Source organism: Strongylocentrotus purpuratus, unplaced genomic scaffold (assembly GCF_000002235.5).
Source record: "Strongylocentrotus purpuratus isolate Spur 01 unplaced genomic scaffold, Spur_5.0 spur5_scaffold_11, whole genome shotgun sequence".
Classification (NCBI taxonomy): domain Eukaryota; kingdom Metazoa; phylum Echinodermata; class Echinoidea; order Camarodonta; family Strongylocentrotidae; genus Strongylocentrotus; species Strongylocentrotus purpuratus.
In genome coordinates, this window is record NW_022145596.1 from 21499699 (window position 1) to 21513199 (window position 13501).

Below are 13501 nucleotides of genomic sequence, written 5' to 3' on the forward strand. Positions count from 1 at the left end.
TGTCCTTCTGTATATCATTTTCCGTTTTCTATTTCTCTGACCTATTTCTCTCTCTTCACCTCTTTCCCTCATTTTTCCTTCTTTCTTTCATTTAAGCCTTTTCTATTTCTCTAACCCCCACCCCTCCCCCCCCCCCTCTCTCTCTCTCTGTTTCTCTGAATAGACATAAGTGAAATGGAATTTGTGCCTGTAACCTGTTTCAATCTCGCCAAAGTGCAGCGAATTGCAATTTCAGAGCTAGAGCAGATGGCTCGTGTGAATGAATCGGATGTGCAACTTTATGAACATTAATAGGAGACATAGGCCATCAGAACAGACACGAATGCCCTCTCTCTCACGAATGTCTGGATGTTTTATTTCTCACACCATCCCAAAAGGTCACAATTTTATTAAAGTTCAGCTTCCCCTTGTATGTCCTTGTCGCGGTGGATATATGACAGGCTTTTTATAATCCATGTCCAGACAAACATTTTCTTTTTCATCTATCCTCTTTTAAATGAAACCGACATTTGAGGGGAAATTGGCGTAGCTACTCTGCTGGCTGGTATCTGTGTGCTTGCCTTCTATGATGGAGAAGTTTCTATGTCAGTGTCATCAAAACTGTACTATTAGAATGAGCCATTCTACTTTAAACAATATTTTATTACTGTTTGAATTTATTAGGCAGCTTCATTTACTAAAAATTGTCAAGCTTTTGATTGACCTAAATAATAGTAAACATGCATTTGGATGTTTCACAAGGGCTTGTCTTAGGTCCTTTACTTTTTAAATTTAGCATTGCAAATGAGAATGCAAATGCAAATGCAAAATGTATTCATTCATTTATACATTTATCATTGACTACTGAATTTATTAATTCCCACAGGCTAAACAGTATTTAGCTCTTGTTAGGCTAAGGGTCAAAAGTTTGTTTACATGACCAAATTTATATTTTTTTTGTTTCAAGTGGAAAAAAATGTTATTGAAAAAAATGATGTTTAGGGTGTGTAAATGGGCCTCATTTTGTATTTTGTCATGACTATCAAGGTAGAAGGGGATATCAAAATAATATTGATCAGAGTATAGTGTCGATATTGCTTTCATAGCAAGTAAGAAAAAAATGGTATTACATGGGAAATTGCTCTATGAATATCCTATCAGATTCAGCAGGGCAAATTTGTTCTTCCTTTCTTTCCAGCGAATAAAAAGATGATAAAAGTAAGGTGTATGTCTTATCAACTAGGACGAAAAGGTGTTCCTTTCTGGATGGAACGAGCTGTCGTTTATCATTCTGTAATGATAATAGAGCTTCAAAAGGTCTGTCCTCATCAGCTTGATCAGCTTGAGATTGCCAAATACCCCGCTATTTGAACTATCCCAATCGCAAATTATCCAGTTAATTTGCATCTTCATCAGCCCGAAGTTGCTATTAGCGGGATATTTGGTCGAGATAATCATCCCAAGATATCTTGGGCTAGTTTGCAAAATATTCCACTATTTGGAAAAAATATCCCGCTATTTGCGTCTTCACCAGCCCGAGGACTCGCACTATGCACGAATGCTGAGCAAAATATCTCAAGCTTTTAAGTTTTGAGGTCAAGTCTCGAGCTGATGAAGATGCGATTTGTAACTTTCCCAAATCAGAAATAGCGAGCTGATGAAGACAGGCCTAAAGGGATATATATCATACTTTTATCGATCAATGACTAAGGATGACGAAGTTAATGTTTCCTATCACAATGAGCATGAAAAAATAATCGTCTTTCATACGCCGAGGAAAGGGTTTTAATAGGCATGCAATCCAAGCCCTGCTGGAAAGGTGTACTTCCTTCCGACCCGATTTATAAAACATAAACACGAATGTGATGCCATCTAGGTCCGAAAGGTGTTTCTTTCAGACCTATTCATCTCGCACTCAACGTGAGATCATGGAGATAATAGCGCTCTCGCAGACACGCAGGTGGTCGACCCAAAATGATGACAAAAAACCTGAAAAATTGAAGGATTTTCCTATTGACTACATGCTCAGACCAGGCGGTTCAGAGCTCATTCACACCAGAGAAATCGTGGTGTATTAAAAGAAGTGTGTTAATGAACGCCATCGATAACCATACACAGAAATGGGTTTACCGTATGCATTTAACAACTTAATTATTCATACCCCTCGTAAATTTGATGTTTACGTTTTTTGAAACTCAAGAATGAAAGGGCGATTGGTTGAAATAGGACCTTTCCTGAATACATTCTCAAGATCGGGACAAATGATAAAACGTAAATTAGGACAAATAATTTTGTTCACATATGTACATTAAAAAAACTACAAGACTTGGTAAGGGTATGAATAATTTAGTTGTTCACTATATGTACACATAAAAAGATTTTGTATGTATACAGTCAAAGTTTGTTTAATAACAGGTACAGTTATCAACTGAATTATTCATACCCCTTGTAAATTTGATGTTTTTTTATGTGTTTTTGTAAGTCAAGAATGAAAGGTGGATCAGTTGGAATAGGGCCTTTGTTGAATACATTAAGATGTAAGCTTTGATATGTCACATTCTCAAGAAACGTAAATCGGGACAAATCAAACTTTCACATATAATACTTAGAAAATTACAAAACTTGGTAAAGGTTAAAGATGAAGTTGAGTTCTGGTCATGCGATTACATTGTGAAAGAAACGGTGTGGAATCGACCAAATAAGGTTGATCATCTAGCATATAAGGTTGATCATCAAGCATGTAAGAATTTGTGTGTATTGCAAGGTTCTGGAATCGTCAGAATGATAAGAAATTTGGCCAAGTCTTTGTAAAGTTACAAACACTGTACACAGAAAGATGTATATGGGACTACACGAACATGTGGCATAAAAATCCTACCCCCGAGTTTTACAGTGATGCATGACATATTTAGAATATGAAGGCATTTGAAGAGCCATGCCTAACAGGGAACATGTCTTATATGATGTTCTTCCACACTTGCATAATAAGAATGATAACGCTCACAAATTATAGTTTCACCTCTTCCCAGAACTCAACCTTCTCTTTAACTGTTCATATATGTACATATGATAAAATCATGTTTTGTTGTTTGATGAGAGCCTTATATTTACATGGGGAGTTAATGCCCTTCTGGCTCTCAACAGAGGATCGATGCAATGAAAGATGTATAAAGGACATGATACTTAGGTTCCGTTCCTCATATATCTGGTCATTTTCACAAGATTTACAGTATAAATCTTGTAGAAATGAAGGTCTTTAAAGGTAGACCAGTATTGGAAACGCCCCAATTTAAAAAAATGAAATGGAAGCTCTTTATTACCAATCATGTGAAAGAATATCGTTCCTGTTTTCACGAAGTGAGGGTAGTGAGGAAAATCCACACGCAAATTGTATGCGATTTTCATTCACTACCGTCACTTCGTGAAAATAGGGACGATATGTTTGACTAATACATGATGATAAGAGTTTTGCCGAGAAACCGCCTACTAATTGATATATTTGGTAAATTAGTTTATCTATTGGGGTGTGAGAGATAAACGCACGTGTCGCGCACGTGTTCGTAGTCCCGTATACATCTTTCTGTGTATAGTGCTTGTAACTTTACAAAGACTGGGCCAAATTTCTTATCATTTTGATGATTCCAGAACCTTGCAGTCCACACCAATACTTATATGCTAGATGATCAACCTTTTCTGATCGATTCCACAACGTTTCTTTCACAATGCAATCGCATGACCATAACTGGTCTTTATCTTTAAAAGCTATACCTAGACCTAGATTCCTTTATACTTTATGCAGTACATTGGTGTGTATCTATTCCTTCTGTTAAATTAACTGCTGATGCGTTTACGTCTGGCACAACACCAAACCAACCACAAACAGACAGTAAACCACCCAATCCTTGGCCACTTGAGGGCATATCATTTAATTCACTTCACTCCTGACAATGGACAGGTAATCTGTCCGAAACTGTCACGCCAGTCTTTATTGATTCTCAATCCTTTTCAGGATATCTCAAATCAACACAAAAGACACAAAACAGTCCTTTTAAAGCCTAAATCTTCTCTCTTAGGAATGGAATTTGTTGTTAAGTCTATTCCTTTTGGGCCCCATTTCACAAAACTTGTCATTGGTGACAAGTGACAGTTTTTGTTATAAGCTATTGAAATCCTTGCTTCTGATTGGTTATCAGCAGATTTGTCATTGATTTTTGTCATTTGTCATTGAAAAAAGGCTTTGTGAATCTGGTCCCTGGTGTCTGCTTAGTTGGTGTGACTTGGTTATGAGAGCAAGAAGAGTTTAACTAAATTTATTTCAAAAAACAAAACAAGTTAATAGCACCCTTCTCGCTCTCAGCTGCCGATATGATGCATTTACACAAGCAGCGTTTGATCATTTATCATACAGTTACGCAGTTCTCGTACGAATGGTCATACAGATTTCTCTATTTGAATGGGGTTTGGTTTCCTTCCTCATAGTTTGTCTGTTCAGAGCCAGGAAGGCATTAAACCCCTATCATTATACAAAGGGTTAACGCCCTCCTGGCTCCAAACAGACAATCTCATCCGGTACTGAACACCAGGAAATGTCAGTTCGGAAAATAGAATGCATGTTCAGAATGATGCAAGCCCACAAGTGTCATTTTCTATACATAATTCAAATGGCAGCTTTATGATATTCATGTGAATCAAAAGAAGGAAGCATCGATAGACATTCAGAAGCTGCTTTGAATGCGCCATTCCAAAATTTGGCTGTTCTCGAGGCCGGGCTCTGCTATCGATTCTCACTGATTATTGCAGATTTGGATATCATTATAGGTAATCATTTGCGATGTGTGATACATGATGCTGTGTGCCGAGTAGGAGGATGTGAATAGATGAATAGCTAGCAGATGTTTATTTCTATAATATGTGTATGCATTTCGAAAATTCAAGCCTTTAAAACCATATTTTTTAAAACTACATCTACAAAGAATATTCCTTCATCTCACTGTCTAAATTCTTAATAGTGATAAAGAATATCTTCTCTGTATCATTTAATCTACATTTTACAAATATAAAGAATTTAATGATTTGGCCAAAATAAAAAAAATAGTGTGAAATGGGCACACAATGATTTTTGGCCATTGGTTTGTTTCAATTTTCAATTGTATTGCAAATTTGCAATCTGTAGATTTGTTTTGTTTTGTTAGTACAATTATCGAGACTCCTTTGCTGTAAAACAAACTTTAAAAGACGTCTCTCTGGTACTTAAAGATGCCTTTTGACAGCCAATTTGAAAGTTTTTTGCCAATTTTAGAAAGAAGGTTAGATGGTGACTGGGGACTAATGTCTTTTTAACATTTCTTTATCTTTGAAAGAATTTGCATACTGTAAGTTTGATTTATCCATATTAAAAGCCTGGATTATGTGTTGAGATGGTATTAATTAAAAAAATCATGCATCATTATATAACGTTGAATTTACGATAATTTGCAATCATAATCACAAAAAATAGCAAGAAATATCCTCTAACATTCAAAAGAATAACAAATGTACAAGATAAGTAATGGTTCAAAATAACACTAAAGAGTATACCATATGTAGAAACTGAAGAAAAACACATTCCGAAGATAATCATAGCATCTTTATTTTAATGATCATAATTTGTATATGAGAATTGAAGAGACTTTGCTCTTTTACATAATTTCTGTCATTATACAGTGCGTCCCAGAAAAAACGAAACCGAGAATTATCGATGTTTTATCATAAATTAATCACAATTACAATCAATAAATGACACATATTTGTTAAGCTTAGATCCCTCTCTTTCTTTTGATGCAAGTCATATGACGTATATTTCACGCATGAGTGATTACAAACAATTTGAAGAAAGGGTACTTAAAAGTCATCTGAATTTCAAAGAGAAAATCACATTTCTAGAAATGTCATTTTCTGCCCTTTCATATGACACCTCCATCAGTCTTTTGAAGTCTTTACAAATATGTGTCATTTATTTATTATAATTGTGATTAAGTTATGATAAAACATCAATAATTTTTTTTCTTTCTTTCTGGGATGCACTGTATGTTTGCTTTTCTTCTCTCCTTTGATTGAATGAATCGCCTTTCCCAAAGGGTTATGGGGTAGTGACAAGGGGCAGGATGGAGGAAGAGTTATGAATATAGTATATACCCCTCTGTGGGTTAAGTCATACATTATATTTTGACACTTCAATCAAGTTTATTTCCAAATCCCCCCTCTAAGGCTGAATTTTAGTAGAAATGGGGCATTAATCATTTTCTCCTTTGAGGTTGTGTTTCTTGAAATCCCGCTTTTAGAAAGTTTTGTATCTTATTCATTTTGTTGTTGAGGCATCTGTGTTTTTTGTGACATTATTGGAAGGAATTAGGAGACCGGATTTAAAAATAGTTTGATTAATTGAGAAAAAAATTAAGAAAAGTGAAATATTGCTCTACCATGTACAGGTATATACAAATTAGCAGTGAATCATGGTATTTTATTCAGTGTTCAGAAGTTTGGCAAGTTTTTCCATACGGTTTTGAAGCTAGTCTAGAATTGTTGAATTCAGAAAAAGAGGAAAACAAATATTCACATCTCTATCTATAAACCATTTGGAGAGAGTGAGGAAGAGCCACAGAGAGAGAGAGAGAGAGGAAGATGAGGGGTAGAGAGAGAGAGAGAGAGACGGAAGCTGCATTTACACTGAAACTAAAAATCATACATTTTTCTCACATTCCGGTGTTTCGCCGGTAGTTGCATAGCAACTCTAAACAATTGTGTTTGGGTTGGGATGTGTAAATGGGCTTCATGAGAGAGAGAGAGAGAGAGAGAGAGAGAGAGAGGGAGAGAGGGAGAGAGAGAGAGAGAGGGAGGGGGGAATCGGGGAAAATTTGAGGAAGATAGATGAAGGAAGAGACAGACGTACAGAGAGGTTGAAAGAAAAATAGAAATTAAGAGAAGAGAAATTAAGAGAAGGAGCTATAACAGATGGAGACAAAAATGAAGGGCAAGTGTTACAGAAAGGGGGTATAGGGTTGTACAGACATTATGACCTCATTCATTTAATTTGTATTTCTTAAAAATTGTTAAGATTATTTCTACATTTTTAAGTTCTATTTTCACCGACCATGGATTCATAGTTGTTCCATGAACAGACGAGGGCCTCCAACTTTCTTCTAAATACAGTCTAAACATGTATCGATCAATTATCCTTTCCCCGGCCGGGTGCCTAACTAGTTTCTGTGATGTTTTTAGAGAAGAAAAGGATCGTACCATATGTTTGCTGTTGTACAATTTTAGACCAGGGAGCAGGCAGCACCCCCTGTTAATGGATTGATGGAGTGCTGCTGCTTGGCCCGGCATGCATGCTAGCGCAATCACATGCTTGCGTTTGCCTGGATGCATCTAACTTGCCGCTAAATGCACTGTCTCCCCATCAAACCCTGCCAACCAAAAACTGTCCTGAACTTACATAGAAGGGGGGGGGGGTGGAGGACGACAAGGTTTTTTTTAAACCAAGTCTGCAAAACGTCTTATTAGTAATCAATAACTAGGGGGTCAGGTTTGTTTGTTTCATCAAGTTTCTAATGTAGCTCCCATTTCGACCGGCTGAAAGCTGTACAAATTTCATCATCTGCGCCATTTCGATGACACGTCTTTCAGGGAGATTAAACGTGATATTGATCGTGAAATCAACTGAGTAAATATTTGATGCTCTCGTAACCGTTTTGGGGGAGATGGAATCGTCTGGGTGACACTGGGCTTGGGTTGGATTCGTGTGATGTTTGCATGGAAGAGAGAGAGTGATTGAAAGACTCGCGTCAAAACAATTGAACAAACGTAAAGCTGTGAAGACGCTTGATGGTTTGTTTTATGTTTAATGTCACTAAAGGTGAAATATGGATTTTCATTCTTTGAGAGTGTTCCATTTTGATTCTGTTTGAGATGGAAAGTAGGAGCGGAAGAGAGTGAAGAGCATCCAAGGCTGGATGATAGGTAGATGAATTTAATTAGTTGTATTAATGATTTCTCTTCTTGAAGAGATTAAGTAGAACCCCCAGTAAATGTTACAAAAGAATAACTATGCATCTTTTGATAAGCATCTGTTAATTTTTCTGAATTGAGGACAAAAATGTGTGATTATGTGAAATGAAATATCACTTGTTTAGAGATAGAAGAATGTTAACCTTAATTATTTGAGCTTTAAGTACCCTCCATGCTTTCAGCAGATGATATGAAGAAGAAGAAGAAGATGATGATGATGGTGGTGATGATGATGATGGTGATGATGGTGGTGATGATGATGATGATGATGGTGATGATGATAATGATGATGATGGTGATGATGGTGGTGATGTTGATGATGGTGGTGGTGATGATGGTGGCGATGATGGTGAAGATGATGTTGATGATGATGTTGATGATGATGAATTGATGATGATGATGGTGGTGATGATGATGATGGTGAAGATGATGTTGATGATGATGTTGATGATGATGAATTGATGATGATGATGGTGGTGATGATGATGGAGGTGATGATGATGTTGATGATGATGGTGGTGATGATGATGGTGATGATGATGATGATGATAATGATGATGGTGGTGATGATGATGGTGGTGATGATGATGTTGATGATGATGATGATGATGATGATGGTGATGATGATGATGATAATGATGATGGTGGTGATGAAGATGATGATGAAGATGATGATGATGATGTATATGATGGTAACAAATATAAGGGCAAGGGTAGGAGTCTTAGTAATCCAAAAAACAAAAAATGAGTAATGACAAAATTAAATATTAAACAATAACAGTTATGACAATGATTCTGCTACAGCTACTGCAGATGATAGTACTAGAGTTCTCACTTAATTTCATTTCACTAATTTCCAAGCTTTCCATGCATAGCTGACAATTAGAGCAGAAATATATCCATTCCATTAATGTGCTGTTTCGGAGCCAGAAGGACATTTACTCTGTAAAACGATAAGAGTTAACGCCATCCTGGCTCTCATCAGATGAATTTATAATGTAAATGTATTGCTGCTCTTTAGCAAATGAGCGTGTAAATGGTACCTATTAATTTGATAAATGGGACATGGTTTGAAGATCAAGGCTACCGAATGCTCTTGATGATGCACAGCTAGTGCTCCTGCAATGCATGTAGCATCCCTACGTACATCTTCATCATATTAACAAACCAATTATGATATGATTTTGATATACGGTAAACATATTTTTCATAGACCTCATCCTAAGTTACGTTAGGCTTAGTATTCAACTGGTCAAGATGCGGTCAGAGAAATTCCATTTACATGTATTTTAATGTCAGAATTCCTTTTCTCTTCAGAGCTGCAATGGCGTTAACTACATGTATGTGCTAAAGTATGTGAGTTAATGACCTAATGGCTCCAGAGTCCTAACTGACAATATTTCTTTACATGTTTATTTATAGGCTTTTTTTGTAACATAACCAAATTTAATGCATACGTCTCTAGTGCCTCAATATAAACTATTTCATTCAACTGATAAGAATAATAGAATTTCAATAGACAGAATCCGAAACTGCATACATTATGGCCGAATTCACAAAGGAGGTTTGTCAACAAACCTAGGTTTATGTGCATCATATGACGTGTTTTGACGCGTTTTAAAATAACCTTGGTCTGTAAAAACCTAGGTTTTTTGACAAACCTCCTTTGTGAATTCAGGCCTACGTGTTGCCCTATATAGATACACATAATATAAGCATTTTGCATTCTGACTCTTAAATTACTACTATTCTTATCAGGTGAATGATATAACTTTGTATTGAGGCACTTCACAAAGACGTACTAAAAAGACACAGTTTTGATTAGTCTCCTTTTCTCATCAAAGTTATAAAAATATAATTAATTATTGTATTTCTTTTCATCTTTTTCTTTCCCATTTTTGTCTTGATGTCCATCTCCTTTTCCTTGTCTTACTCTTTCCTTATTTTCTCACTTTCCTTCTGCTGCTGTTCCTTTCTTCCCCTACTTATTAATTTGTTCTTCTTTCTGTTTCTCTACTTTCTTTTCCTCTTCCTGTCTCCCTCTCTTCTCTCTTCTCTCCCTCTCTTCTCTCCCTCTCTTCTCTCCCTCTCCTTTTCCCACCTTCCCTGTCCTTTTCTCTCCCTAACCTTTTCTTTACCCTCTTTCTTGCTCCATTTCCCAATACAGTGGTTTGCAGTACGGTAACAGAGCGAGAAGGGGACACAGTGATTTGTCTAGCTGTGGTAAGTCTAATGTTTTCATCATTTCTTCAGGGTTGGGTACACACTCTCACCAAATCGTCAATGCCGATGATCCTATAACATTTTACTTACAATAGGGGCTTTCACATCAGCCTCAAACTTCTATATTTTCTGGGGGCTCATTTTTTTAATGAAAAAAAAAATTCTTTAGAAGGGACACATGTGCCGTAAAGATGGATAATGGGCTACTTGGAAGGGCTTCCGGGGCATTTTTGTCAGCTTGGCGATGTATCGCCTCAAACGGTTTTGTGCTACATGCTACATTACATTAAAATACCTGGGACTTAAGTTGAGTCTTGTGAGTGTTCGACCACAATTTTTTTCTTTCTTCAAACTGTTAGTCTGAAATCTGATTTATTTATTTATTTTGAATTGGAGAGTGTGAAAACATGTAGGGAAACTAACATTACTTAACATTTTGCTAGAATTTGATAAGAGCAACACACACCAAATCGTCGCCGTTTTCACGAACCGGCACAAGCCACCGAAATCCCTTCAAAATGTAGTTTTTATTTTTTTTGCATTTTTAGCATAAATTATCAACAATCTTTCATCTCACCAAATTTCAGCATCCAAAACGCTTTAGTTTTTGAGATATCCATGGTTACACAAATGACAAAAACGACACACGAGCCAAAAAGCATGATTCATATTTTCACGAACCGGCACGCGCCGTTATAAGTCAATGGGCTGTGCCGGTTCGTGAAAATATCTTTGCGCTTACAAGACCTAGACGACGCGACACAGGCGGTTGTGCCGGTTCGTGAAAATAAAATACGCGCTAAGACAGCGCGAGCGCTTTTGTCTTGCGCGTAAAGTTACATAGGAAAAACGACACAGTGGCTTGTGCCGGTTCGTGAAAATATTTTTGCTACGTAAACAGCAAAATAATATTTTCACGAACCGGCACGAGAGTCCAAAGCTTCGTAATATTAATAGCAATTGTCATTATGCTTAACAAATGGAATGTATAGAAAATACAGAATATTTTCCTTTCATTGATATGTATTTTGTGATATAAAATTTGACATAAGGCATGTTTCTGGCGAATTCAAAATGGGCTAAACGTAAAACGCGTTTTTCTCAGAATGTATTTATTTCGTTGCGCGTTGGGCTGTGCCGGTTCGTGAAAACGGCGACGAAATGTGGCATCAGTTGTAGAAGGGAAGACAGTATTGAGAAATGTTAAACAACCATCAATGACCAATGTACATTTTTCTTGAGGTCTTTATTAGTGAAGAAAGAAATGTGAGATACATACATGTATAGTGTGGTTTAAGTTGTTGGTTTGTGGTATTCCATGATAGAATTGATGAATATGAGTGATCAAATGAAATAAAGATAATTTCTTTGGTGTGTTGTTCTGATTTTGATGAGGAAAGACTGAAAAAAAAAGGAGTTTCAGGCAAAATATACAATTTGTAATTTTGTACATCTCATAATCAAATACTGACACAGGAAACACAGAAAAAATGTTCTGTCGTCACCTAATATTTTGTTATTGTTAATTTTCTATATAGTGCTGTCCATATACTGTGGTAACACATATTAAAGGGATACTCAAAATAATGGGGAAGGATAAAACAAAAGACACCTAATTTGTTTCTTGGACAACTTTTCCCTCTTTATAATCAGGTACTTCATTGAGAAAAAATATGCCTCATCCATCCGAACCCTATTTCGTTTTTTTCAAGTGGTTTCAAATATATCAACATTTCATCTTTATTATAGATAAAGTTGAGTTCTGGTCATGCGATTGCATTGTGAAAGAAAAGGTGTGGAATAGATCGGAAATAGTTGATCATATTATTGGTGTGTACTGCAAGGTTCTGGAGTCATCAAAATCATAATAAGTTTGGCCCAGTAACAAGCACTGTACACAGAAAGATGTATATGGGACTACACAAATAATGTTGGGGTTACTACAATTGATTTCCTTATCTATCGATCCTCATTACTCAGCCAGTATACATTTTCTACCAAAATTGTTTGGCAAATGATATTTATTTGTAATCTTGAACATTCAGTGAAAGCGTCGTTTGACTCTCTGAGAATTTGTTTATATTTTTTTTACCAGAACCCAAGTTTATCTTTAATTTCAACATAGTATTATTTTATAATTAGTCCTTTGAAATCACATTTTTTTTAGATTAGGTAGAATTAATCATTTTTAATCATCTTGATTCTTGAAACAAGATCAAATCTCCAAAGCGGGTCCCGCCATGAGTCATCCTTTAATCACTGCAGTAAATGAGAAATGATAGCTTGCCTCAGAAGGATTAAAGCTCTTGGGATTAATTAGAATGTGCTTGTTTTTAAGTTGGTTAATGCTCCCCGTTTCACACTCTGATACATGCTGTAAAATAGAGCACATCTCTGATCTCATTCACCCTGTGAATGATGGATTGTTCTACTTTGCGAGAGTAGCATTCTTACTCAACCCTTTTATTCCACCCAATAAGAATATTGTTTGTATTTGCGCCTTGAGCCATTAGTCAGAAGGAGTTGCATTTTTATAATTATTGTTGTTGTTGTTCTTCCTCCTCTTCTTTTTCTCCTTTTCCTTCTTCATCTTCACCATCATCTTCTTCTTCTTCCACCTCTTTTTGGTATTCTTAAAATAACGGAATATTCTGAACATTCATGTCTTCAACTTGATTTGTTGACGTAAATATCTTTTCATATTTTGTTCTTTTATATCTTATTGAATAATAACTTACTTTGAGGTCCAAACTTGGATTAACACACATACATATAGATGTACAATAAAAGTGTATGCAGTATTTTCTTTGAGAGACATATATCGTCACTGTTTTCACGAAGTGACGGTAGTGAAACAAATTGCATTCACTTTGCATTACGATTTTCCTCACTACCGTCACTTCGTGAAAATAGGGACGATATTGTCTGTTTAAAGCCAGAAAGGCGTTATCTCTCTATTAAGTATATCAGTTAATGCCCTTTTGGCTCCAAACATATGTTGAAATAAAACTTTAGATTTTCATTAGAGGGACATTAGTTACAGGGAGACGAAGACTACACTATGTTCACTTTAGATTCAAATACAAGAATGCTCTTTCGCTATGAGCAGGAAGGTGTCTGTTCGAACATGTTTCTTGGGTGTATTGTACTTCTCCAAGCCGCTCAGATAATCATCATTAATTAGCAAAGATGTATTCAAGGTAATTAAGGTGCATTAAGGATGATTAACCGGCCTTGTTCGGCGGGAAAAAGA

At 36.1% G+C, this 13501-nt stretch overlaps 1 protein-coding gene across 2 annotated transcripts in view; it reads left to right on the top strand.

The window, feature by feature from the left end:
* Positions 1 to 10710, top strand: part of LOC115922278 — a 54851-nt gene extending 44141 nt beyond the window's left edge. For both annotated transcript variants that reach the window (XM_030980890.1, XM_030980889.1), the window contains one exon: positions 10193 to 10710. In XM_030980890.1, the coding sequence (XP_030836750.1) occupies positions 10193 to 10326 (134 nt within the window). In that variant the 3' untranslated portion in view covers positions 10327 to 10710. The remainder of the gene's footprint in view (positions 1 to 10192) is intronic.
* The last annotated feature ends 2791 nt before the right edge of the window (positions 10711 to 13501 follow it).